Raw genomic sequence first — 27,656 nt, 5'->3', positions numbered from 1 at the left:
TCAGTGCGCCCCAGGGCGGCTGTGGCAACAATGTAGCTTGCCATCACCAGTGTGTGAATTTATGTGTGAATGGGTGGATGACTGGATGTGTAAAGCGCTTTGGGGTTCTTAGGGACTAGTAAAGTGCTATACAAATACAGGCCATTTACCATTTACCATTAGTTATAGTTTTTTGGCTTCTCATTATGACAAACTAGCTGGGCAGCTGGGACTGGTATTGTGGGCATGTGGGAGGGTATTGTATCATATTATGTTATGTATTGTTATGCTATGTGATGTTAAAGTACAGAAACAGAGCAACTATCTGATGCTGTAAATTCTATTGTCATACAAACATGTGAATTGCTCAATAAATATATCTTTGGAAAAAAAACATTTGAAAATGACGTATTTGATATGTGCAGTTTCCAGCTTTGCTGTGTGTCCTGGAGATGCCCCTGTGGGGCTTTTTCCCATTTGTTAGGCGGCGGCAAACCTGGCTTATTGGCCTTTTAAAACATAGTCTGTTGAGTCTGTTTAATTCCCTTTCAAATATATATAATCCTTGTGTTTATATCATAATGATTTTCAAAAAAGATATATTTTAAATGAAAAGGACAAGCACTTGATTCTAAAGCAGTTCCTCTTACCCTGGTTAACCCTATTGTCCAGCATAAACTGGTCAGTGGCCATCTACAGTAGACTGTGGGATCTTCAATGTATGCAACTATTACAATTTGTTACAACTATTACAATTTGTTTGGCTTCAGCTTAAAAAATAATGTTCAGGTTGGATAATTACTTTACTTTATTTTATGTAAGAAACGGTGACCATTTACATGAAAACCAAATGAAATGAACTGAACTGATAGTTCACAAGATACAGATGCCTGCCTCAAGACCTCTCCTCATCAGACCTATCAAGGCTTTTCAACATCATTCCACCTCGCACCACCTTCAAATCTCTAGGAAAATTAAGATTAGGTATCGTTTGGATACTTTTCTCAGCTACAGTTTATATATTTGGTCTTTCTCTCAGAGAACTGTTTCCCTGTCTTCTTCTCTCTATCTCTATTTCAGTCTCACAGGCTTGACCACATAATGACAGACCTGCTGTGCATTAAAGGACCCTGCCCATGCATGCTCTCCCTGCCACCTCCCTCTTTATGGGCCTTTTTAAGCCTCTCACATAGAGGGGGGGACTACTCTCAAGACGAGGACCAAGCATCTGGAAGGATAACAAGCTCACAAAGTTGTCTATCCACTTACAGCCAGGATTCCCCTCTCTGAACGCTAACAATGGACAACCATTCCTACAACTTCCCTTCCGACTGCACCCCTCTCACCAACTGCAAATCTGCCCGCAAGCCTGTTGGATCCACTGTCGTGAACATGGGGAACACTGGCAAGAATCCTCCTCGAGACTATCTAGTCTGGTCGCTGTGCAACACCTTGTATGTTAACTTCTGCTGCCTGGGTTTCATGGCGCTCATCTACTCCATCAAGGTGAGGCCTTGTGCTCTTTTTCTTTCTTTCCTTCTGAAAATGTTTTACACTTAATTTACAGACATCCAACAAAGAAGGATCTACACTTTTAACTCAGTCCCAATTTAAAAAAAATCTTTTTTATTAATGTATGTTTTTAAATAAAGTAGCCTTCATTGTTGTCTCCAGTTATTTAAACTCTTTATTAAAACATTTTGAAAACAACAAAGGCAGGAACTCTTGGATACACTTGATGAAAAAAATGGAAGAATTTCTATGCAGTGTAACACTAGACTTTTGTCAGTCTTGAACAGCTTAATGCCAACAAGAACACTGTGTTACTATAATTACCTCAGCCTTCTGCAATGAAACTTGGCACAAAAGCAAAAGTTGTGCCAAGTTGGCAAGGATACCTATAAAACAATGGGCAAAACTCAAGCACCAATGAGTGGCAGCACCTATAATAACATTTCTAAAAGAAGCAGCGGGAACCAGCAATTACATTTTTGACAAACTAAAAAAAGAAAAGTGTTTTCTTTTAGCCATATGTGTAAGTGAGAGTATAAACTGTAAAAAGAGGAAAAATAACCCTGCATCCCCTATCATATTTAAGGTGTGGTTAAAAAATCTGGGGGAAAAATCCTTATAAAATGAATATGGAAGAGTTCTTCATTTAAAAATTGTACATTATACTTAATTTTTTTTTACAGATTTTTTATGTGTAAAAAGCAGAACAACTTCTAGCTTTTCCGCTGTGTAAAAGTTCTGTTGAAAAATTCTTTGAATTTGATTAAACGCAGTAACATTCTGAAGCATGTAAAGACTTATTGCTGTCTCTGGTCGAATGTCTCACACAGTAGAAAGCAGGAGCGCCCTTTACCACAGGAATGGAGCTGCAGAGAAACATAAAACAAAACAAAAACTTAACACATTTTAAAAAGTTAAGAAATCCTGGAAAACTGCATTTTCAAATCTTGTTTGGAAACACCGTATGACTACCTGGAAATAAAAGTTCCCGAAAATCTCACCACAAAAGGGTGTGTATACCCTTTATTTAAAATTTTTTTCTGCATGCACACAGTGCAGCTCAGAATCACAGGGCCACTACTGGCTCAGCACTCAGATTAAAGACAGTCACTGGTTCCTTGTCTGGGGAGTTAAAAATGGCATAATTGGTATCTTTCTAATGGGCAAGTACTCATGGGAAATTAGAGAGTTGTATGGAAGGCCCTGGCTGGGTTCTTTCCACAATAAATGGATACACTTAGAAGCAATTCAGTCTGCCCTGGGTCAGCACTGAACCAGATCTGTGGGACATGCTGTCTGTAAACAAAAAGATGATCTGTGTTTTACCTTCTTTATTTACAGTGAACTCATATTATCTTTTTTATGTAGTGCAGACAAAGCTTTAATGTCTCCAGGTGTCCAACAAGACTTATGAGACTGAGGAGTCTTCATATTTAAATTACCAGTTAAAACTGACTTCACCAGACGTCTTAATATGAATTTGTCTTCATGCATCTTTGCAGGCCAGGGACCAAAAGACTCAGGGCAACCTGCAGCTGGCTCAGGAGTGTTCGGATAAGGCCAAATGGTACAACATCCTGGCAGCCGGCTGGAACCTTCTCATTCCGCTCCTGGCCATCATCCTGCTTGTCCTCCTGCTCGTCCACTTGGGCTCATCTCAGGGCTCTTTCGACTTCCTCGGAGAAGACGGACTCCAAAACTTCCTGAAACTTTTCAGCTGGTAGATGAAGGCAAAAGATAAGAGTGATATATGAAGAAGGCATTTGATTTAAAACAAGAATATGAAGAATATGAAGAATTTATTACACTCCTTATCTAAATGGGAGTCTGGACTTGGGCTGCCCTCTCTAATCCCTAATCAGCATTAAAATACCATTTTAACTCAAAGGAAATCATGTTAGTGCATTACGACATGATCTCAAAAATGCGGAAAAGTGACCTTAAACTAAAATAAAAATAAAAATTAAGAAAAAAAAAAACTTTAAGAAAAGGCATAACAAAAATTTCACACATGGGATCTGAAAAACTAATATTAAAATGTCCCCAATTTTAATGTCAGCCTTACTAGGATTGGTCAGTAGAGATGTGAAGCTGACCAAAGACTGAATAAGTATTAGTATCATATTAAGACTGGGAGCTGAATCAGGTTGAGAGACTGAGCAAGCAGCTACTCTGCATCGTTTTTGTTATTTATTGTATTTATGAGTGAATTTGAATGATCTTTTGTCAGGTTAGAGAGAGAGAGAGAGCGAGAGAAAGAGAGAGAGAGAGAGAGAGAGAGAGAGAGGAATAGCAGAGAGAACAGGGGGCTGTGGAGCTGATGTCTGAATACCACAAGGATGAGAAACCACTGCACAAAAGGACAATCAACATTCATCTTGCATTGACAGTCAAATATATTTTATCTTTCAGCAGGTTTTAAATGTTGTTAGTCACAACACACATTTATTTTTTATCACTATTCCTGTGTTTTTATAAGTATTTTGAATTTCTCTTGCTGTCTTATAAATGAGCTAAATAAACCAGTTACTGTTAACACTGTTAGCACCAAACTTTTATTCTTTTGTTTAAAAAAACTTTTACTCACCTCATCAAAGATCTACAAATGTATTACAGGTCTTTCAGGAACACAGAGGCAAAGAGGTGCTCCATTAAATTGCGGTTTTGCACCTACACCCCACTTTAAAGGTATCATTTTGGGCCTCATATGTAAGCCTGTAGGGTGGTTCTAAGGCAACGGGAAGAGCATGGTTGTTTTCATAGCAGCTGTGAGCCTGCTGTTTTGCCAATTATATACAGCACATCCTATTTCTGGAAGCTGCACAAATGTGCCCTGCAGTTTTGAGGCAGTGCCGACCACTACAGAGGAGTCAGCACCAATGTGGAAGCCTGCAGTGAAGAGGCAACATGGCTCATTTCCACTCAATCTGCTCTTTGCTCAGGCGTTATTACAGACTGAATGGGTCTTGCTCCCTGTTTAGCACTCTGAGACTTCAGAGTCAACATGTTTTTGTTAGTTTACTCTTCTACTGCAGATGGACTCATTAGAACAGCATTAAAACACCAGTTTTAAAAAAATTATTACTTGTTCCAATAATGGATAATATATCTGACAACATTCTTTAATTTGCTCTAGCATTGCTTATATTTTAAGGAGTGAAGATTGTAGATACAGATAGAGTATACCATGTGATTCAATAAATTTTATTTACATAGCATCAAATCCCAACATCGGTTACCTTAGGATGCCTTATATTAAAAGGTAAAGAACATAGAATAATAAAGATAACTCCTATGACCAAGCACTTGACGACAGTGGAAAAGAAAAACTGCCTTTTAACAGGAAAAAACCTCCAGTAGACGCTGGCTCAGGGAGGCGCAGCCACCTGCACTGACCGGCTGGGGGTTAGGGGAAGGAGACAGGATAAAAGACACACTGTGGCAGAGAACCAGAGATTAATAATAACTAATGATTAAATGAGTGTGGTGTATAAGCACATGAAACACACCCCTCAGCAGCCTAGGCCTGTTGCACAGTAACTAAGGATCACCTGATCAAGCCCTGACTATAATGACATATGTTTGCAACAGCCCTCCCAAAATGATTTACCCTTCCAAGTGTTTTCATGTTCAGCTAAGCCCTGGTTATCATGTGCAACCCATAAAAAAGAGAAATCATTTAGAAATGTACGCAATGTAATGTATGTTTTTTTTTAGCCACACATGCAATGAATCAAACTTGTACTTACATATGTAAAATATACACCCATGAATACCTCGTGGGCAAATCAAACACTAGCCTTTCATATAATTCTTCAGAGGCTCCGTTTGACCTCCTGCAACTCATTTCCCCTCTTTGATGATTTGGGTGTCCTGCTCCTACTAACCTCCCACCTTCTGGACTCCCATCATATTAGCAGCTTTTCCTTTGCTAGCAACTTTATTTATACACACCCAAATCACAGCCTGTAGCTTCCAACTTTCTATTTTCCTCTTGTGGTCTGAGAGAAATGCTTACAGATGTCTGACCCATGGAGAATTACAGGATAGGAGGCGGCACTGCATAGGGAGGTGGTGCTAACTTCTCCACACTCTTTCTCGCAGCTGAGGCCTGTGGGAGTAAAGACGTGCAGGAGGACTGCATACACTCATGCTTACAAGTCAGTCAGGAGGCGGAAACACTTCTTAGCCGTGAACTTCAGTTGTTTTTTTATAGATGTGTGAAGGGAACTCGCAGAGTACGAATTTCATTGCTCAGCGTAATCATTGTATTTTGCGGTGTATATGACAATAAACTTCTTGAATCTCTAACATTTACACTAACCTAAACTGCATCATTAGTTTTCCAGTTGGTTTGTTAGCGTTTTAGGTCAAAACCAAACCATAAAGCTACCAGTTTATGGCACTGTACCAAAAGTACTTTTACGCAAATTCCAACATGATAAACAACAAAACACTTTTTCAAGACATTTTCTATGAATTAATAAAAACCTTATCATTACCGGACAGTCTTGGCCAATTAACTATCAAATAGTTGAGAGTTGATATTAACTATCAACTTTTTTGCTGTAATTTTACACATTTATGTTTTTATTTAGAACACAGACATATTTCTTTGCAACAGCAGCTTTTTCTGTCACGGAGAAAAACTGACACGTAGTGTTAACATTATTAATCTTTTTCATACATTAAGATACATTATTACATTGCCACCTGAAGCAAACATTTTGTGTGAATGTGTGTGTGAATGTGTGTGTGAATGGGTGAATGACTGGATATGTAAAGCGCTTTGGGGTCCTTAGGGACTAGTAAAAGCGCTATATAAATACATGCCATTTACCGTTTACCATTTTCTGGTTCAACATCCGGGCTACAAGGGTACTAACCAGGTGTAGAAATTGTCAACATGCTGTGCTTCTGTGTCTTATTTAATGTCACTCTGACTTATCACTTATTTAAGTCTAACCAAAATAGGTGTTCTACAATGTGCTCCAAGATGTATATGATTATGAATATGATTTCTACACAAGGCACAAAAATGTGCTTCAAGTCATTCATAAAGGGTCACATAGTTTCAATGATGTCAGCATTGTCTGTAGGACATGTAGCAACTTCACAGCAATCAGGAGTGGTTTATGGAATCCATCACTGGAGTACAATGACTTCAAAATTTTCCTACGATACGTTACAGTAGGGTTCCTACAGTATGATCCCCAAAAATCTAGTACTGGTCATTACAATTCATAATTTACATAGAAGTCAAACTGATTCCCAGATCATTTTTTCTTGTAGCACGGTCCAGGTTTTAAGAGCAAGTAAAGACTAAATTTTGTATCATAACACTCGATAAGCTTTCTTGCCACACCACAGCTACATGTTTTCCCTTTTATGGATAGTGCAGATAGCTGGGCTGTTGTTGTGTTGAAGCAGGACAATGGTCATGTTGTTTTGAATAGTGTTTACATTAAACTGCAGCGCTACAGGAGGGTTAAATATCTCATTGTCTCCTTATTAGCACTAGAATGACCTAACTGAAGTGTAGCACTATGAACATTTACATATAGGGCCAGAATGTAGGTTTGCAAGAGCGGTTTATGCCTAGGAGCTCCAAACAGCTCCTTTTGGTGAGTTGATCCAGCAGAAACAGAAGCGTAATGTGAAAAGCTAATTTCTCTTGTGGGTTGGCTCAAATATAATTCACGTTAGGTTAACCTGGTTTAAACAAGCAAAAATTATAGCAACTTTTGGTAAGTTACTTGTACAGGATCACTGTGGTCTAAGATGCATTGTGTTTTCTGTTCCTATTTTCTTTTTAAATATATATACGTATATATATATATATATATATATATATATATATATATATATATATATATATATATATTTTTTACACTGCTGTACACTGCAGCACATTCTGTGTTTCTGCATCCCTACCACTCGCCCAGCATTCAGTGAGTGCCTGACCCCTTGTGGACAGCAAGCTTTCAAAGAAAGAGACTGGCGTCTAATTCACTTATGCAAGAGATTCCTTGGCCTTTTCTAAATAAAAATTTAAAATATAAGAAAAACCTTGGTTTACATCACATCACTGTAAGAGGAAAAAGACTGAAGGTTCATTCATTAACTGTGAAGAGATATAATCTATTATCCATATGAAATGTTTCCAAGCAGCTTTCATACATCTATCAAAAAAGTCTCATTAGCTCAAAGAAGTATTCAAGAATATATTTCTGTTTTGTAATTCTGTTTCAACTTGATTTTAAACTCTGTTTTGGACTCTTTATCTTCATGTTACCATTTTTCTTTAAAGAAGTAAATAATCAGGCATCTCCCACATTTCCACCAATACAGACAGTTCTTAGAGAACAACGTGTACTTTTATCATTTTATGTGCACTATTGTGCAAGAGTCTTTTGTTTCCAAAGTGTAATTCTTTGAAGTGGTCTTAAGCAACAGTTCAGCTTTATTAAGGTCTCACATTTTTCTTTGGGTATTGGCTGGTTCACTCATTCTCAGTCTAGACCTCATACCCGGCACTTTTGTTACCAGCGACCTATCAGAAAAACACATAATTTGTTCCCTTTTCTTGTGAATTTATGAAAAATATGAGCAATATCACAGTTTCACAGGCATAAGATAGTATTCCAAAAGAGCTACTATGCAAAAAATTTAACATATCTTTGCATTGTAGTGTATCTTTAAAGAAATTTAAGGAAACTAAGCAAGTGGAGGACAAAAGAAGATGTGACAATTCAAAACTATTTACAGCAGATTAAAAGTCATATCATTCAAAAAAAAAAAAAAAAAAAAAAATCCAGCAAAGACTTCATACACTGACTGTTTGCCGAAGCCTCAACGGGTGGCTGTCAAGAAGCTCATTTCAGTTCATTTCATCTCAGTTCAAATTACCATTGATATGTTTGGAGGAGGTCAGGGGAGAGGTACAGCAGTGAGTGTCTACAGCCATCTGTAAGACAGGCTCTGTCATAGTTTGGGGCTCCATTTCAGCCAGTGTTGTTGGGGAAAACCTCTCAAAGTGACTCCAACATCATCTGTTCTTGCCAGGTAAAGACAATATGTTGCAATATCTGGCACTCAATAAGGGCTCTTGCTGGACGTGATCACACCGTGGCTCACATTTTTCTAAGAAACTGTGTGGCTGAATAAAAAGGACATGAAGCTTCATTCACAGTTTTTAAGTAAACGTTTTCATTCATTGCATTTTTCTGCATGTACCGTCAGCACTTAGTTTTTTAAATTGCATTTATTTTAAAAGATAATGGGTTTTTTTTTTTTTGCACTTTTGCTCTTGAAAAGCACCCTGTGTATGAAAGCATTGCGAAAAATAACGAACTAACCCAGAATGTTTCCTCCTAAATAGTAATACATGTTATATTATTATTAAATAAGTTGTATAAAGATTACATTTTTTAAATCTCCGGCTTCTTTAAGCCCGTGATTGGGGAGTTTGCATACTGGTGCAGGACAGCAGTTTTCAGCGGTACCGCGTGGGTGCAGTGTAGAGAAGGTTGTGATCCGAGGCTCGCGCACACATCCCTACAGTAAGATTTCTCTCTTGGATTAAGATTGTGAAAAATGCATCAGAGAGAAATTTCTCAGTCTTCCCAGAAATGTAAAAGGAGTTGCTGAGGTAAAAAGATGCAGTTCTTTGAGGCTTTTCTTGTCCATTCTTAACCTGTGTATTACCAGCAATGGTGTTTTCAAGCAGAAAAATTGTGTGTAGACCTACATGTCTGTATAAGCTCTGTATTAGGGACGCAAGGTTAAAGGTGCGATGTTTACGAGGTCGTCTTTGAGACAGAAATCAGGAAGTAGAGCGCGATTAAAACAGCAGGAAAACGGAAAGCGCCAGGTGTGCCAAAAAGTGATTCCACTCTGCTGCCCTCTTTGGCCAGATCTCTCTTGAAAAAGACATTTTATTGACAAAGACACTTAAAAAAAAATCCGGATAAATAAATGATATTAAACAGTGAATTTGCCAAACTGATTGACTTGTACTTGTGATCAGAATGTGCTTTCTGGGTTAAATTGGCACGATATAATTCATGAGTGATAAGTTTGAAATATTTTTGACAGTCATTTATGACACAATTCCCACAATTATGTCGTAGCAAATATCGGAAAACAGCAGGTTCACGACCTTGTCAAATCACAAAGCTTCTCCTGCATCACGCCTGCAAGGGCAGAGAAAATACCTGACAGATAATTTTGACACATGTGGCGTTTCCTAACACTGAAACACTTGAAGAGGGAAGTTGACAGGTCATAGACATCATCGGATTTACCCCCAACACATCTGAACCAGGATCGACAGACCATCATAGTGAAAGGACAGCAAAGTCAGCATGAGCAGGTAGGAGCGTGGTTAGAAGTGTGGTTAAAGGACACCAGTAGATTCAGTTAATGAATTAATAACCTGTGCGCCATGACGAGTTAGCAACTCATCCAAGAGTTTTTTCGTCGTGATTAACAACACTTGCGACAAAAAGTGCTTTTGTGATGCTATACCTCGGTATAATTTTTGCAGTAGCTTATTATTTATTATGTATACAGACGTTTACTTGTACCGTGTTTTAGTATTTCTATTGTCTCCGTCTTTATTAATATTCTACTATCTCACTTTACAGTTTTTAGAGAAAAAACTATAAACGTCAGCTTACAGCAGTGCTGTGCCATCCTATTTTTTGGTGTCGAGCCACCAAATCATTAGCATTTGGCCATTACTGGTAATACCAACACTTTTAACCTATAAAGCTGATGTAGGGAAGAGCAGTGTGCTACGACTTCATGAGATGAATCATAAATAATGTGGAAATTCTGAACACATTTTAATGACCACTAAATGGCTGTGGGTTTTACTTTCCGCAATAATTAGTTAATACAACAAAACACACCTTTCAGGGTTTTTTTTTAAACTGACGTGACAGTCAGCACAAGGCATTTTTCATTTCCATCATCATTATTATTATTATTATTATTATTATTATTATTATTATTATTATTATTATTATTATTATTATTATTTAACAGGCGGGCAACATAGAAAAACAGCATTGATACTATTGTGCTAGTATCTAAGCAATACCAGTACCAGCGTTGGTATCAATACTATCAATATTTGCATTGCCCATACGCCTCTGGTTTAGAGTGCAATGCCCAAAATCTAGCCAAAAATAAAGAATGGTAAATTGCTCCTTACATTAAACTAATAATAATGCATTAAATGATAATAATGAAATTATACACAATGATGTTAAACTTTCATTAACTTATCTTACTTTCATTGTTTATTTTGCCTCTGGGTAATTCTTGTAATGTGGAAATGTCTTGTTGGAAATTAATGTTAATTAAAAGGAAAGGTGTTTTTATCACAAATAGTCTCAGTGTAAGTTGTTTCTATGTCTATTTTTATTGATTCTGAAAGAAGCAAAAAGGAGGATGAGAATAAAAACAGGATGAAAAGCATTAGATTTTCAGCATTAAACACTCAGAACTCAGTCTGATTCTCATTAGTTGTTCAAACTTGTTTTATTACAGGAAGGAAACATGGAAAAGGTTTGATAACCAACTGATAACCACTAATCATGATACACATCATGACTGACTGGGCTTTTAGGTTTTGTCGAGCCAGTTAATGTAAGAAAGCTGGCCATGTTGAACTCTCAAAATATATCTCTCAGGTGTTCTCTTGAAGGCAGTTCTCTACTACAAGCATATCATCAGTGTGGTTACAGGTTTTGAAATCACTCCAAAAATGGACTTTGAAATTTGAATTAGCACAGGGCAGGAAACAAAATCCCCATGGTGGGACTGTTGTGTAGAGTATGGGGGAGCTTTGCAGTTTGCTGTTCTTGATTCCAGTCTTTGCATGAGAACTAGACCATCAGGCAGAAAACTCCTGTGGTAGTTTAACTGACTGTCATGGTCATATGCACTGATTTTTAATTAGATGCAGTGAGCCAAAACAATTATTTACGTAGGGCTCAAAGGTGAACACAAAATATGTGTGATGTAATCAGCTCAGCTCACACAGAATGAACTCAACAGATTCAGATGTGTTACACAGAAACATTTAATTAAACTCATCAAGGAGACAATTATAATACAATTACACAGGCTGACAGCCAGTCATGTGTGTTACACATTCACATCTACGTGTCAAAAGTGAAAGAACAAAGAAGGTATGCTAGCTATGCTTTCCAAATAAACAACTTCTGGTGCTAATAAAATGAAAATGAATGAACTTTTAGTGCACAATACATACAATAATAGATGTTAGGTGTGTTTTATGTTGTCCTATTTGGCATTTAGTTGTAATTACACAGGCAGCAGGGCAAGCCCAACTACTTCCAGGTGCTTCAGTGTGGTGCTGAGGCACTGGAGGTGGTGCGTGGACAAACCAGGTAAAGAATATGATACACCCCAGCCTTGTGGAAATAAATAATGAATAAATGTTTTTATGGTTAAGTATTGATAGGAGTTGCAGAGTGTGGCGCGTGAACTTTTTGTGGCTTTTTAAATGTCTGTCTTTCACTGCACAAAAGTTACATTGCATTTAATACACTTATATAAATGAAGTACCACTGCACCATTCTAACAAAATTAGCTAGCCACCCCTTTCATCCATGTATACTCAGGTCAAGTAACCAAGATGGTGATGGTTATTTAACCTTACAAAATAAAAGCAATACATTTTATATAATATATGATATAATTAAAATTTTTAGGTAAAATCAACTGTAATTTAAGCAAAATCAGCAATTTATGATAGAGTAAATAACTGGACTGTCGACTGTTGAATTTGATATGACTGATAAAAAAGTAGTATGTGTAATGTGTTTATTACATGCAATATCCAAACAAGCAGTAAGGTCACATCATCATCTTTACTCTACTTTTTTAAATGTTGCTTATTAAATATCACATTCCCCATGCAGATGTTTGATCAGCCATGTGGAGGTCAAAGGCTTCATTGAGAGGTGCATGACAGCAGTCGGTGCCAAGCAGCATCATGCTCGCAGTCTAGCTGAAGTGTTGGTGGAAGGAGACCACAGGGGCCACTACAGCCATGGACTCAACAGGATGGGTCAGCCTCCTTGAAAACTGTGTTTTCATCATTGTTGCTTCATTGTTTGATCCTCACTGTGCATATCGTTGTGTCTTATTTGCACAAAAACTAAGAATCTTTCCTCAATGATGCTGGAGATATCAGCAGTAATTTTAAATTTAAGTCTGTGTGTCATTTATGTGTACTCACTATATTTTTAACAGACATGTATGTGAAGGACATTCAAACTGGCATCTGTGCCAAGGATGGTGAGCCAGTGGTGGAAAAGGAGAGTGCAGCCACGGCACTGGTGGATGGGAGGAATCTCTTAGGCCCAGTGGTGGGAAACTTTTGCATGAATCTGGCCATAAAAAAGGCCAAAGACGTTGGCATTGGCTGGGTGGTGGCACACAGTGAGTCCCAACTGAACCCTAAAGGAAATGTTATAGTGGCGACACAGTCAAACAGGTTTCCAGATCATTTATTATTGAAGTGTTTGCATTTTGCTACCAGTAAGAACCAAAATTTAGTGCACTATGTTAGACACAACTGGTCTTATACTAAACAAGCAATATATGTCTGTCATTTGTTGCCTTGTTTAAAAACCTGTTCATTTTACACAGATATTTACTAAAGTATTTGATTATACAAAATCCTGCCTTCATAAATGCATGATTCCTGCTCAATAACTAGTTGACTGTTTAGTTCACTTAACACTCAGTGAGGTGTATAAGACTCAGTTAGACTTTATTAACCCTCTGAAGTCAAAAGTCACTATTGGTAATAACCCTACCCTTAACTTCTATTTTGGAGAAAAAATCTTTAAGTAGTTTTTAGACTGTAAATTGGAATTATTGTTTTCCTTGTTGCCTGACTGCCAAAAAAAGATAAGAATTAAAAACAACAACAAAAAAACCCTACATATCTAGATTGCACAGGGTTTGGATTAGGATTGAGGCCAATGATGATTTAGCTCTTAGAGGTTTAAGAAACTTTCGTTTAAGGGGAACAAGTGCTCTAGTCTCATCAATAAAATCTCTCTTGAGTTTTTAAATATAAAAATATAATTATTATATTTCAACACTTAATTATATTGGAGAGATAGTTCTCAAATCTGATGACTAAAAGTGTATTAACACTGCTGTTAGGCCATTGAATTTATATGCCACCTTTTTCTTTTTAGACTCCAACCATTATGGTATTGCTGGATATTATGCAATGCAAGCAGTGAAGGAAAACATGATTGTGAGTGAAATGTTTGTCTGTTGACCCCCCCCCCCCTTTTTTTTTCAGTTGATTTTTTTCCCCAGAAAAATTTTTTTTTTCAATTATAAACTCAGATTTAGTATGTTTTAGTATAGCTTTGTATTTCCTTCCAGGATGGTAGATGTCAATGACTTTGTTTCTCAGCTGCTACTTTAGATCATAGCATGATGAGTTGCTTTTGTTTTTTTGTGTTTTTTTAAATTTCTAATAAAAAATCTGATCTCCACAGGGGATGTCATTTACCAACACGTCACCACTGGTGGTTCCCACACGTGCTAAAGAGGTATATGTATTAACTAGTTTAGAAAAGAAACCATAATGAATGCAATATACGACACTATAATTAAAATATTTGTGAATTTAATCATAAAATCTTCAACATCCAAACTCTGTGAACTGTGCAGTGTACTTTGGGCACCAACCCCATCAGTGTGGCGGCTCCTGCTAAGGATGGAGACAGCTTTGTTTTAGACATGGCCACTTCAGCAGTAGCCCTTGGAAAGGTAAGATCAACATCTTTACTGCTGTATATTTGTTTATTGCTCATCTAAGCTTCTAACAAATTAAATGTAAGCGTGCAGTGATTGACCACTGAAACAACAACATTTTTAATGTGGAAACATTCTTCTCTTGTACTGTATATAAATGTGCATAGGTGGAGCTTCATGAGCGGCGTGGAGACCCCATTCCTGAGGGCTGGGGCTGTGACCCTCTGGGAAAAATTACAACAGACCCCAAGGAAGTGCTGACTGGAGGAGGACTGGTGCCTGTTGGTGGCAGTGAAGACACCGGTCAGAAGCAGCAGATCGTGTCAAGAATGTTTTCATTCTTCATATGTGAAATATGTGTTTGTTTGGTTTTTTTTTTTAAGTCTATATAATTGAACCAACCCTAGCTGGCTGATTTGCGCTTCATCTACACCAATAGAAAAACTCATATACAAGATTAATTGGAAACCAGTTATCAGATCTGGTGGAATTACATGCCATTGATGGCTAGGATCAGTATAATACATTTATTCCATGCATATGTTTTTCTGTGTTTTTATCTTCAGGAGGGTACAAAGGCTATGGTCTGGGAATGATGGTGGAGGTGTTCTGTGGCATCTTGGCTGGTGCCCAGTACAGCAAATACATCCGCACTTGGAAAGTAACAGACCGTGTTGCAAACCTGGTACATTTTGTTTTGCCTAGTTGTGAAATACAGAGAACACACTGGTTCTATTTTAACATGTCCCTAATGTAACTTGTGACAAAACCGGTAACACAGTGTGCTAAAAGTCATCTTGTTGTTTTGTCTGTGAAATGGAACAGACTGAGAAACTAGTTGAAACTGTTGTATCACCTTTTTATTAAGAATAATTCACAAAAAAACGCTCCCACAGCAATAATAAAATACAGTTTTTCAGCAGCTAGAATAGATAATACACTGCAGATAATGTGGTGCTGATTATCAGATCTGGGGCAAAGTTCATAAAGTGATCAGCCGTCATGTACCAGCAGAAGAGAAATCAGCATGACACAAGTCTGAAGTGTTTGACTGCTGTTATCTAAAACAGAGGCCCAGCTAGTGACTCTGATATAGGTCATCTGACATCAGATCAAGGCTCTGTTTGATGTTCATGTTTAATGAGCTCACAGTGTCACCTCTTTCATATTTTCAGGGTCAGTGTTTTGTGGCAATCAATCCAGAGAACTTTGCTCCCGGGTTCAGTGACAGGATGTCAGATCTGCTGTCCATCCATAGAAACCTGGATCCTGTGAGTTGATCCCAGTGATGGAATATTAAATGCTAGAAAAAAGATAAATCAAAAAATGCAGTTGATATCCAGTAGTTACAGTTTCTTTGTTTTATGAAATCAAATAGGGACAAACATTTGCAGGTTAAAAGTGAATTTCTTGCTCTATACTTTCTTTTTTTTCTTTTTTCATTTTTGTGGCGTATCTGCTTCAGGCTGACCTAGACACTCCTGTTTTGGCTGCTGGAGATCCAGAGAGGATGAACATGAAGAAATGTGAGGATATGGGTGGGATCCCTTACCACATCAACGTCGTCAAATACATGGTAAAAGCTAAGAAGTGGGGATGTTCTCATGCTAGTCTAAACTGCAATGGCTAAAAGGTTGTCCTTTTTCACATAGAGCTCACAACTTGAAATGCTTTTCTTCAGACCTGTTGCTTTTACTGGAAATACTCCATTTGATTTGAGTGCGAGTGCTTCTTTGGTGGAGCCAGGAAAAAAAGCACATTTAGTTAGTGTTAATTTACCAGACTATGACCTGCTCTGTTTTCAGTTACACTCACAGATTTTGCTCTAGAGAAAAGCTGATAGAGTCCCAGATATTTAACCTCTAGTGTTACATGAGCTATGTTAAATGGTACTGGTAAATGGACTGGTTCTTATATAGTATTTTTCTACCCAGTCAAAGCAATTTACACAACATGCCTTATTCCCTCATTCACACTCATTTATACAAGCACTTTTTCCCACACCCAAGTGCTTTCTATCTAACATTCGTATTCAGATGAAAGCATCAGAAAGCAACTTGGGGTTCCATATGTTGCCCTAGGTATTTTAGGTATGCTGATTGGAGCAGCCAAGGATCAACCGCCAACCTTCAAATTAGTTGATGACCTGCCATCACATATGAGTAAAGCTGTGACTTATCTGTGAGACACTGCCCCACCCTGGGTCATCAAGGTCACACATTCAAGGCGTGAGTGAGGGATGAATTGCCTGGGAAGGGATTTCAAGCCTGTGTTGCAGGCTACTGTACTCACTGATTTTTATTCAAATTAGATATAGAAATTTAGCCTCTTTTACTCCTCTCAACCCGTCTATCTTCCCTGTCCAAAATGAGAACATTTCTAACCAAAGTAGAGGTTAAATACTGGGAACTCCCCATCAGCTGTTAGGACTCAAGAAGCCTTTCAGATGAAAGGTGAAATATTTTCAAATTTAGTTCAACTCACATGCTTGAAGACTACCATAACCTGGATGACTGAGAACCTACACAGACTACAGGAAGCTTTAGAGGTCCTGTTTTAGCTTTGCATTAACTGAACAGACACCAGTTTATGTTTTTAATTAGAAAGTAAATGAGAGTATTTTTACCTAAATACTATCTGACTTTATTTAAAACCTCTTTAAGCATGATGCTAACTCCATTAGCATTTTATATTTTTTCTGCAGAATGAATGCGCAAGGAAAATTGGTGTCAACCCACTGTTGCCATGTGACAAGATCGTCTCGGGTTAAGTTTATCCAAACGGATTCTCAGCTGTGGAAATCAGCCACTAATGCTCAACTTGAAGTGCAATTCTGTTGATGCACCTTATACATTTTAAGAGTAATATTTTATTCATGATTACACATGTGACATGTGCTATTTCTTTTTTTTTTTTACTTTACTAAAAGCAAAACCATGAATTTTCTTTGCTACTGATGTGAAAATTGTATTTTTACTGTGAGATCATCTTAAAAACATAATTCTTTTATTCCCAGATCAATAAATGCCATACTATTTGGAATGTAATGTGTGTTTTTCCATGCATTAATGCAATCCTATTTTTAATAGATGTACTTTAGCTACCTCTTCATCTACCAGAAGATGGCGATGTAAGCTTCTCTCACTCAATTCCATCTGTCAGGGTTCATAGCCTAAACAAGTAGTTCAAATAATTCTCCATAACTTTAGTTCATAAATGCATGAAAGGCACTAGAACTAGCACAGAAATATATCTGATTTTCAGAATGCTTAAAATGTCATCTTTACTAAATGTTATCAATGATTTATGTTGCAGTTAAACTGTACTACATCCTAGAACCATGTAAAATTCAGCCCTGTCCTTCTTCTTTCAGTTTGATCTTGTGAAAGGACTGTGAAACGCTTTGGGTTCAAATTCTCCTCCAGTTTTTTGCTCATGTAAAAACCTTAAAAACTAACACAAAGAATAAGTTGTGTAAAATAATCTCTCAGCTTTCAAATCAAATTCAATTTTACTGACTTGAATCTGATATCACACCACTAGATGGAGACATAGACTCATTAAGTCCTGGGTCACTATTTGCTCATGCCGTAACCTGCCAGTTGTATGATATAGTCAGTTCAATTCAATTCAGTTTTATTTATGTAAATCGCAAATTTATATAAATTGCACATCACAACAACAGATGTCTCAAGGTGCTTTATAATGTAAGGTAAAGACCCAACAACTATACAGAAAAAACAGACAAAATCCCAACAATCAGATGACCCCTATGAGCAGGCACAGATAGATATTTATTTTATTTATTTTTTTTGGAGGTAGCATATAGTTTTTTTTAATTTATTTTTTTACCATACATTAGATAATTTTAATGTAATATCACATAAATGTATTTGGTGGTAATGTACTGAATGTAATGCTGATGTATGATTAGTTCGAATAGCATGATTACTCCTTTTTCTCAAATGTTCTTTGAAATCATATATGAAGATAAAATAAGGTAAACATGGGCAAAACATGACACTTAAGAATATGGCTGATAAATCGTAAAACACTCTCAGGATCAATTTATAGTAGCTGCTTACAATTTTGATTATTATTTGAAGAAAACACAACAAGATGGGTTATTGTTGATTTTGAATGTTTGACTTTTGTTTAACTTTTTCTATATACAATTGAATTTGTCTCTCTCTTTTCACAAAAATTCACATAAACTACTATAGTGAATTTCCTTGTTACACAATTCTTCCATCACTTATAAAGGACATACCCAGGGACTGATTTGCAAACTACACTGCCACAGTTTAGACTTACAACCTTAGTTATACACACAGATGTGATCCTAATGCCAACCTTTTTGGGACTGTGTTTGTACTACATCGTGGTATAAGTAAAATGAACTGCGCACCCAGGATTACAGATGTGTCTGTTAACACAGTGCACCACCAGCATTAAAAATCAATCAACTTTATTTATTGCCCAACTGTTTTCAGACATGTGGCTTTATTTGTAAACTGCCTCTATGCTCTATTTGAATCGGGGAGTTTTCTTTTTTCTCAGGGGGTCTTCAGCTTGAACAGCTAATTAACGCTGAAAATAACTCAAGAAAAGGCCCCTCTCCAAGCAGCAAGGAAAAAGCAGGACTGGACATTGACAGATGCCCAGATTTGGACCTTAATCTCCCATGCCAAAAGTCCTGTCACTGCGCTCTGGACTCTGGATGTCCCGTTAACACTCGGCCGACTGCAGACAAAAGGGGAGAAATCAACAAATCAATGGGCTTTCAGTCCCACCAGGGGAGGGAAAGGAGGTGGCAGCAGAGTGGGAAAGGAGGTGGGGGCAGAGTGGGGTAGTGGTTGGGTGGGGTTAGACTGGTGAGTGCTGGGCTGGGCCAGATTTGCGAATGGGTATGGAAAAAGATGCATAAATATTAAGTCTGGGCAGAGGGGGAAGGTGTCTGCGTGCTCGGGTGGAAGGCTCCTCTGAGTCCAGGGATTAAGAGACCAATTCAAACACTTGCTATAGGGGCCAGACTCAGAGGTGTGTGTTCATGGATGGATAAATTGATGGTGGGGGTCTAATCTGCCCTGGCCTTGGCCCGGAGCCCTTGTGTGGATTAGACCAGGCCCCAGAAAGCACAGAGAGAGCAGGGCCGCTGGCTAGGATTAAGCAGATTCTAACAGGTGTGTTCTTTTGTAGTGCTATTGGGGAGGGGGTCATCACTCACTGAACGAGCAAATCATGAAGTAACTGTTTATTACTTATTGACGCCAATGATGCCAATGATACCTGCTAAAAACATACTTGGTGATGAGTGTGTGCTGGTGCAAGGTGACATGCAGAAAACTAGCCGAATGAGGCAAAATGGAAAAAGATAAAATAAAGAGGTAATAAACTCTTAGATTGCTCCCACAGACACTTTGTCATCCCAGCAGATCAGTTGTTGTACCTGTGAAACAGCAGCTCCACTATGGAGGACAGGGAGAGAGCACTTTCACACTTGTAAGAGGATCAGCTGTGAGGAGCTTAGAAGCTCAATGACCACGTTAGAAATAGAAACAGACTTGGGGGATAGTTTATTGCACTGATGGGAAAGGTTTAGGAATAGGTGCCATGTTTAATTGGGCTTCTAACCGTCAATGGTGGGGAAAGGCATATGCACGAGTGTGTATTGGCCAGTAGGAGGGAGGAGGAGTAGAGTGATCATGAGAATGGGGAGAGCTAGGAAAGCTCTGCTGCTCTCATGCTGAGTCTTTAATGAAGTGAAACGACTTCCTGGTCTGTTCCTCCCAGCTGTTGTCCCTGCAGAGCCAAGATATTTGGCCTTGGCTCTTTGTCCCTCTCTGCCTACCATACCTCCAAATGTCTGAGCGAACACGGGAAAAAATAAAAGCAAAGCATCTGTTGTGTTTTTCACTCCAACTGCTCGGGAATGCAAACACGTCTCCATCTGTTGTCTCTCTTATTCGGATTTGAGATCGGTGTTGATTGGTGCCATGGACTTTCATAAGTGCCAAAAAGATGCTGGATACTGAACTCAAGGATGGAATATTGGAATGATTTGCATAAAACCCCATCAAGCACCTTCCCTCCCTCTACTGGCACGATCTGCTTAATGCTAAAAACACCATCTAGAGCAGTGGTATCAAACACAAGGCCCGAGTGCCAGAATCGGCCCAGCAAATACTTCAATCCGGCCCATTGGACAGGTTTGGAAAATATGAAGGACAGCATAGATTTTAAACTAGATTAGATAGATTGTTAACTCCCCATCCCCAACTGCCATTTAATGGATAAACAATGAAATGACAGAAAAGTTCCTGTTTTTTCACTGTCTGCTGTAGAAATGACAGTTTTTTACAGCCAGTCCAAAATGTGTTTGTTATAATTTACAATTTCATAACTACAAAACAGTCTGAAAGATGAACTACCAGAAAGTTTTCTGTAATATCACAAAATGATCATGTAGTTTCTCTGGGCTGTATGTGGCCCATGATGTAAAATGAGTTTGACACCCCTGATTTAGAGCATTTTGACATGTATAAATATGTTTTAATATATTTTTTAATACTTTATTTCTTGAGTTGAAGTCATGTCACTTATAAAAACAGATACCAAAACCAGAAAAAGCAAGCCCCAGCATTCTGACTTCAACAATGAAACTATGCACACGCACACAAACACACAAACACACACAAAAATATTAAGTGAGATTAGATAATGTTCCTGAGAAACTACAGAGTTTGAAATAAAATCTAAATAAAAGTCAACATTTCCTTCTCCAAAAAACTCTTATTGCCCTGGTAACTGAATAGTGCAACAAGAGTTTGCTGGTATTTGCTGGTTTGCTGGTAAGTTGCCAAACTGTGCAAAAAGTGTACAATAGTTCCTCATTTTACCCACAAGCAAATCCAATCACAGGATGCCCTGAGGTCTGCTCCTCGCTTTAAGCTCAATTTATTCCAGTTTTAGAATCTTAATGATTTTAGCACTCTCATCTTCACTCAGATATTTACATTATCTCCAACATCAATATGAGTCACTGCAATATGATAACTGACTAATGATTTACCAGAGTGTCACATGTTTGAACACTGACGCAGGTTACTTTTACCTAAATAGTGATTGCTACAGACCACAAAGTCACAGCGAGAGAAAGATGTATACATTTTGTTCTGAGCTGATTATAAAGCCACAGTGTCCACTGATAGCAGACTGATTTTAAAAGCTTCTTCAGTGTTTGTAAAGACATTTATTTCAACAAGTTAGTACGCACTGATATGAGACTTGCCAGTCACTAATTGAATGAGGAGTTTAAACGGAGCACCACAAACCTGCTTTCACAGTCTTTCTGAAACACACCCTTGGCATGGTGCAAATAAAGTGTAAATAAACTGTTGGCAGATGTTCTTGTTTAGCATGAGAAAGTTGCACAAACCACAGGAAATTCATATAAAATAACAAAACAACCAGCCTCATGCCTGTTCAGCCTCAGCATCAGCAAAATGCAGAACACCAACGACAAATGCAAAATACATAAATAAGCATAAATAGCTGTAGTTACCCTTCTTCTTTACTTCTTTATATACGAACTATACATTTAGTCTCCACTATTGCTCCCGTGTCACGGTTCCTCACTTCTAGGTACATAATTAGAGAAAACTGTCTTTGCTATTTCTGATTTGCAGCTAACTTTCAGTAAAACAACAAACACTAGTAGGAAGACAGAAAAGACAAAACAATAAATCAATGAATAGAGTCAAATTGCCCCACCTACTTATTGTTACATAACAGCAAGAAAAAAAATAGCAGCAGTAATCAAACCCGTTACTGAGAATGTTTGGGGATGTAGCTCAGAAGAGGATGTCTCTCTTTTGATCAAGCTAAAATTAGAGATGCGTAAATAAAACTTCTCACCATCTCTTTTCTTGAATCACTTTGTGGTTTGCACACCTTTGGATATGGCTGCCCCTGATGCCAGGTTCTTACACCCACATGTCCAGAGACAGCTGAGGTGCTGACCTGCTTTTGTCTATGTGTGAGGTCCTAATGGCAGTCTAACAGTTGTCCCCACGTGTTTTCCTCTTAAGGTAATGCTGACTCTGTCACTTTCCCTTAATTTGCTGTTATCACCTTCATTATTCAGCTTTCACAAGGAATTCATTTAGGTTTGTTTGCACTGATGCTTTCAGTCATAAATCAATAAACACTGCAAAAATAATGTAGACTAATCTGTTGTTTTATTGTGTTGAATGGGACATTCTTGCTGTTTTTAGTTGTTGTTGTTTTTTGTATCTTTGAGAACTGCAAGAAGAGTGTGTGATTTTGACATTCATCCTTTCTGTATAACTACTGCTAAACCAAGAAAATACATATTGCAAATGGTAAGAATTTGATTTATTTCATGAACATGTTCACCAGTATTAGATTGTCAGATTGATCTAAAAGTAATCCCATCTGTTAGGCCTCATCAAATTCTTTCACAGACACTGTCTCAAACTGGTGTAATATAGCAAGAATAGTTAGATTGCTCAGCTGGCAGAGTCAGCTCCTGTGAGCAGTGAAGATTTTGTCACTTTTGTGTTGCTAAAGCCAGCTTCAACCCGACCCCACAGTCGCAAAAAGCACATCTGAAACAGAGGCAGATTTCACTCTGCATACACTGATGTCCCTGAAGACCTTCAACAGGATCCTGCTGTGTCCTCTTATGAGGTGACAGGTATGACACAAGTCGACAAATAGTCACAGTCTGACTTCTCTGACTGTAGTTCTCACCATCAGCAGCAGCCTTGACTGAGCTGCCAGTGGGTGGTCAGTGCTTCATTTGCTAACCAGCTGGTAACCTATTGTTTTTGCTCTGAGCCTAATAATCATTGCAATCAATACTTTGTTGTAAAGAAAATCACACATAATCTCAACTAATTTTGAAACTACAACTAGAGAGAGATATGCAGACTTTATTTTTTATTTTACTTTGAGGCCATATAAATATGTGATATTTTTATTCATATATACATCAAGTGGTGATTCAAGTGGACATTTAGTGTTCAGAGAGCCTCTCATGAAAGATGCATGGGGAATATGTATTTGGAGTGGGGTCCATGCTGATGTTCAGTATACTACTCAAAAAATTAAATGAACACTTTTTTGCATCAAGACAATTAAACTGAGTTACTGATCTGTCAGTTAAGTGGTAGAGGGGGTTTTGTAATCCGTTTCAGCTGCTTTGGTCTTCATAAAATTAACAACAGGTGCACTAGAGGGAGAGTGAGGCAATCCAAAAAACAGAAATAGTTTTACAGATGGAGGCCACAGACATTTGGCTAGGGTCAGTGTCACTACTGGTAGCATGAGGTGACACCTGGATCCTACATCCCATTTTTTAAATCTATATATCATCATCTGCTTGTTCAGTTTTGGTTTGATTTGGTTCTCTCCCTTGAGTTTTGATCAGCCCGTAACTGAAGAGGTCTGCTCGCTGCTTGTAATATTTCCGGGCAATTAAAGGAAATCAAAGAACAAATGACTCACCCGTTCTCAAGCTGTTATGTAAACAAACAATGAGATCATTTCAAAGCATGAAAGGCTTTTGATCATTCCCCTTCCTACTAAATGACAGCTATTTTCTTTGTGCCCAGCAAACCTCATTCCCCCTTAGATAAGGTGTTCTGGTGCGAGATGTTTTTTTTTTTTTTTCCTTTGGCAAAAGAGGCCTTGGTACACAGCAAAAGGACTTGCAAAGCAACCTTTAACACACTCGCAGAGGCCACCCATCACACAGTCTGCTTCATTAGGCCAGCTGCTGCCCTGTTTTCTATAAGGAGTCAGAGGGCTGCTGACAATAACAGGTGACAGGTGATGGTGGGAGGGCCTGGGACAGCAGCTCACCCTTCTCTGTGGCCAGTCACTGTTGGTTTAGGGGCTCCCAGTCCAGTGCTTGGGCCTTCTGTGATGGATTGCTACAGCTGAGATGGTGATGGTTGGGGGAAACTGATCCAACAACGACCTGACCCTGAGGACCCCAAAGCCTTTTCTGAGCTCCCTTTTTATTGTGCTCACTCACTGAAAAGCAGGATTAGAGAAATGTATCAGTTTGCTGGACAGTTTATGGTCTCTTTATTAGAGATGTGATTTCAGCTTGTAAGTGTTAAATGGCAGTAACTGAGGGTTTCTCATTCTGCATTACCTCTATGTGTCATTTATGATGATATACACTCACCAGTCACGTTATACCTTTGTGCTTCAGAGCTGCCTTAATTCTTAATGCCATAGAGTCAACAAGGTGATGGAAACTTTCCTCAGAGAATTTGCTCTATATTGACATGATAGCATCAGACAGTTGCTGCAGATTTATCAGCTGCATATCCATGATGCAAATGTCCTATTACACCACATCCCAAAGGTGCTATATTGGAGACCTGGTGTCTGTGGAGGCCATTTGAATACTCACTGGCATGTTCAAGAAACCAGTTTGAGATGATCGCAGCTTTGTGGAGTAGTGCATTATCACAAAGTACGCTTCAGAACATGGGTACAATGTGGATATGAAGACATAGCAGACTTTATGTTAGTGCGCTACTGTTCACTGCTTCACAAAAAAATGTTGCTCTTAACTAACACAAACATACAAATGCAAACTTCTTAAATTTAAAAGAAAATATATATATAATAAAGGAACTAAAAACTAAAGAAACTGCATCAAGCCACAGCCTCTGTCCTTCCTTCCATCCTTTCAAACCATAAAGGGATGGAGGTGGTCAGCAATGATACTTAGGCTGTGGTCTTCATTTAGTACAAAGCAAAGGATCTAAAATGTGCCAAGAACACCAATACACCGTCACCAGCAGCCTGAAATAGTGATACAAGTCATGATTGGTTGTTGTTTACACCAAAGTCTGACCCTGCCATCCAAATGTCGCAGCAGAAGTTGAGACTCATCACAACAGCTTTTCCAGGTGAGCCCATGTGAATTGTAGCCTCCATTTCCTGTTCTTATGTGAAATGACTGGCACTAAGCGTGGTCTTCTGGTGCTCTAGCCCAGAATTGTTTTTAGACAATTCTATAAACCCTGGATGTGGTATAAAAATCCCAGTAGATCAACACTTTCTGAAATACTCACACCAGCCTGTCTGGCACCAACATCCATAACTCAAAGTCACTGAAATCACTTTTTGTATGATTTTACTGTTCTGTTCTATTGATGCGCATGTTTTGCACATGTGATGATGAGCTGACATAATGATTTCATCTTCTGTATGTCACCAAACAGGCTCACAGAATTAGCTTGTTAAACTGTTATTTGAGACTAATTTTATTTTCAATTACATTACATTAAATTACGCTGTAACTGAATTCAGTTTGCGCTCGGCTGATGATCGTGTCGCCATCTCTAACCCAACAGTCTCCCATATGTGGCATGTTGTGGTACTCGCGCCCATAAACACGTTTCCCATCCACCCTCCATATGGGCCTCCACACTGACCTTCATCTCTGTATTACACACATGCACACACACAGTCCTCCGTCCTTCCTTCCAACCACATGAAACAGACAATCAACAATAGCTGTTTCAACAAGGTAAAGAAAACTAATATGAGTGACTGATATTATCAGTAGATGTGATGTGGATAAGACACAATATTAAATACCAAAACAATTACGCAAAGAATTTTCTTGCCTGAACAAACAGCTGCCAGATAAACATTTAAAGTGAGTGAGTGTGTCTTCTTAAATTTGCTATAAAACCCTGAGAGAGCCTTTCTGAGTTGAATAAAAGTGAAAATAAATCAGGCAGTAAGATAAGGATCAGGTGTCTGCACACTGATGTATTTGTACTGAACCTTAAGGCTTGTTTATCCAGCTGTGCTAATAGACTCATTATGTGGAACACGTGTAGATTAGCCCATAGCCGAGGCCCGGCTGAGGAGCACTGTAGCTCCTTTTAGAGTCATAATCTATTTTCGCTGGCCAGTGTTCAGTTTTATTATGTCCTAAAATAGGAAATCCAAGGACAAGCACCATAATAAAGTGATCCAGTTGGGTCAAAGTCATAATGTCTGCACTGGCAGACTAGTTTTTTAATTATTAACCACTCATTAATTCAACTGTTTCAGACACAGCCTTTTACCACTTTTAACTTACGTAACGGCTGTGAGTTTTCTGCTTTTCTGGGCTTAAGATATGGAATGGTTTGCTTAACACTTTAATTTGCCTTCGTAGTAGCTCACAGGATTAAAATGTACTTTGATTATTTTTTTCCACTCGTGTTACAGTTGTGGCTTTTTAAAAAAAAGAAAAAAAAAGAAACAGGTTTACTTATTTTGAGTTATATATTACATTTTGAGTCATAGTGTTCACTTCTAAACCTCACAGAGATCTTGCAACAAAACTGAGCTTTATTGTAATTCCACCTTGCTAATAACTTACCTGTTGACTACTGGAAAAAAAAACCTGTCTCGGATCTGAACCTTTAGTCCCACAAACATTTCTTCATGGATCTGTTCCATTTGGCTCAGGTGAAAGAGTGAGAGCTGAGCTGACCTGTTACCTGCTTCTACAGTGGCCCTGAAAGGTCAAAATGCACTGCAATAGAAAAATGCTGACAAAATGCACAAAAAAAATGCACAAAAAAAATCCCCAAAGATCCTTAACAAAACTCACAAAACAAAAACGAAGTGTGGACATGACATGCTAACAGTAAACAGCTAGTAGCAAACATGTAGCTACAGTATCGTATGACTCGTGATTAAACCACACATTACCTTGCTTCTTTCTCTCCTTCACTACACTGATTAATCCACTCTTTCTTTTAACAGTCGGTGCAGTTCTTCAGATGCCCTTTTACTGCTTTTCTACTTGCTGGTGTTTTCTTAAGATGTAGCATCTTGCAATCTGAAAGAGATAGCCGATTAAAAACGTGTGTAGGACACTTCTGTTGTCACATACAGCTCAGTTCGGTGATGTTAAGAAAGGCTTAAAGCTATAGTGTGAAAATAGCTTTAAAGTGAGGATTCACATTTTATGAGACAGCTCCAGAAAACTGCTGGACACAGAATGATAATGTTTTGGGGCATATACTGTTTTTGAAAAACCAGCAACCTATCAACACATTTGCATAGGTGAATGCAACAAATATCACTAGTTTATAGTGAGCGTAAAACTATAATGTCATATTTGTCATCATATTTATCGGCACACAAAACAGGTCTAATTATGTTAGACATGTTCGACCAGCTTGTTGAACAGCTTAGTTTGTTTGTAATTGTGAATATTTTACATTTGGAAATAACTAATAATTATTACAGGTGTAATTAATCCACATATATGTAGTTATTCCAAATAT

At 38.1% G+C, this 27,656-nt stretch overlaps 2 protein-coding genes and 1 long non-coding RNA gene across 3 annotated transcripts; 2 read left to right on the top strand and 1 right to left on the bottom strand.

Moving 5' to 3' along the window:
- The first annotated feature begins 1,199 nt into the window (after nt 1-1,199).
- On the top strand, nt 1,200-4,027 carry LOC116334759 (interferon-induced transmembrane protein 5-like). The gene is made up of 2 exons (XM_031758648.2): nt 1,200-1,485; nt 2,994-4,027. The coding sequence occupies exons 1-2, from the start codon at nt 1,279-1,281 to the stop codon at nt 3,213-3,215; spliced, it is 429 nt and encodes a 142-aa protein (XP_031614508.1). The 5' UTR covers nt 1,200-1,278; the 3' UTR covers nt 3,216-4,027.
- Nucleotides 4,028-9,668: 5,641 nt separating this feature from the next.
- Nucleotides 9,669-17,360, top strand: LOC116312268 (uncharacterized oxidoreductase YjmC-like). The gene is made up of 11 exons (XM_031729681.2): nt 9,669-9,865; nt 12,450-12,598; nt 12,784-12,972; nt 13,743-13,804; nt 14,055-14,108; nt 14,230-14,328; nt 14,481-14,616; nt 14,880-14,998; nt 15,489-15,584; nt 15,779-15,889; nt 17,018-17,360. The coding sequence occupies exons 1-11, from the start codon at nt 9,858-9,860 to the stop codon at nt 17,081-17,083; spliced, it is 1,089 nt and encodes a 362-aa protein (XP_031585541.1). The 5' UTR covers nt 9,669-9,857; the 3' UTR covers nt 17,084-17,360.
- A 5,940-nt stretch (nt 17,361-23,300) lies between these two features.
- LOC120441174 lies at nt 23,301-27,233 on the bottom strand. The gene is made up of 3 exons (XR_005613848.1): nt 27,076-27,233; nt 26,741-26,878; nt 23,301-24,375 (listed from the first exon to the last, which is right to left on the bottom strand). It is a non-coding gene; the product is annotated as an uncharacterized LOC120441174 (long non-coding RNA).
- Between the last annotated feature and the right edge of the window lie 423 nt (nt 27,234-27,656).

The sequence above is a fragment of the Oreochromis aureus genome, linkage group 7 (assembly GCF_013358895.1).
Source record: "Oreochromis aureus strain Israel breed Guangdong linkage group 7, ZZ_aureus, whole genome shotgun sequence".
Classification (NCBI taxonomy): Eukaryota; Metazoa; Chordata; class Actinopteri; order Cichliformes; family Cichlidae; genus Oreochromis; species Oreochromis aureus.
Note: the sequence above shows the minus strand (reverse complement) of the source record. Positions and strands in the feature narration are given on the sequence as shown.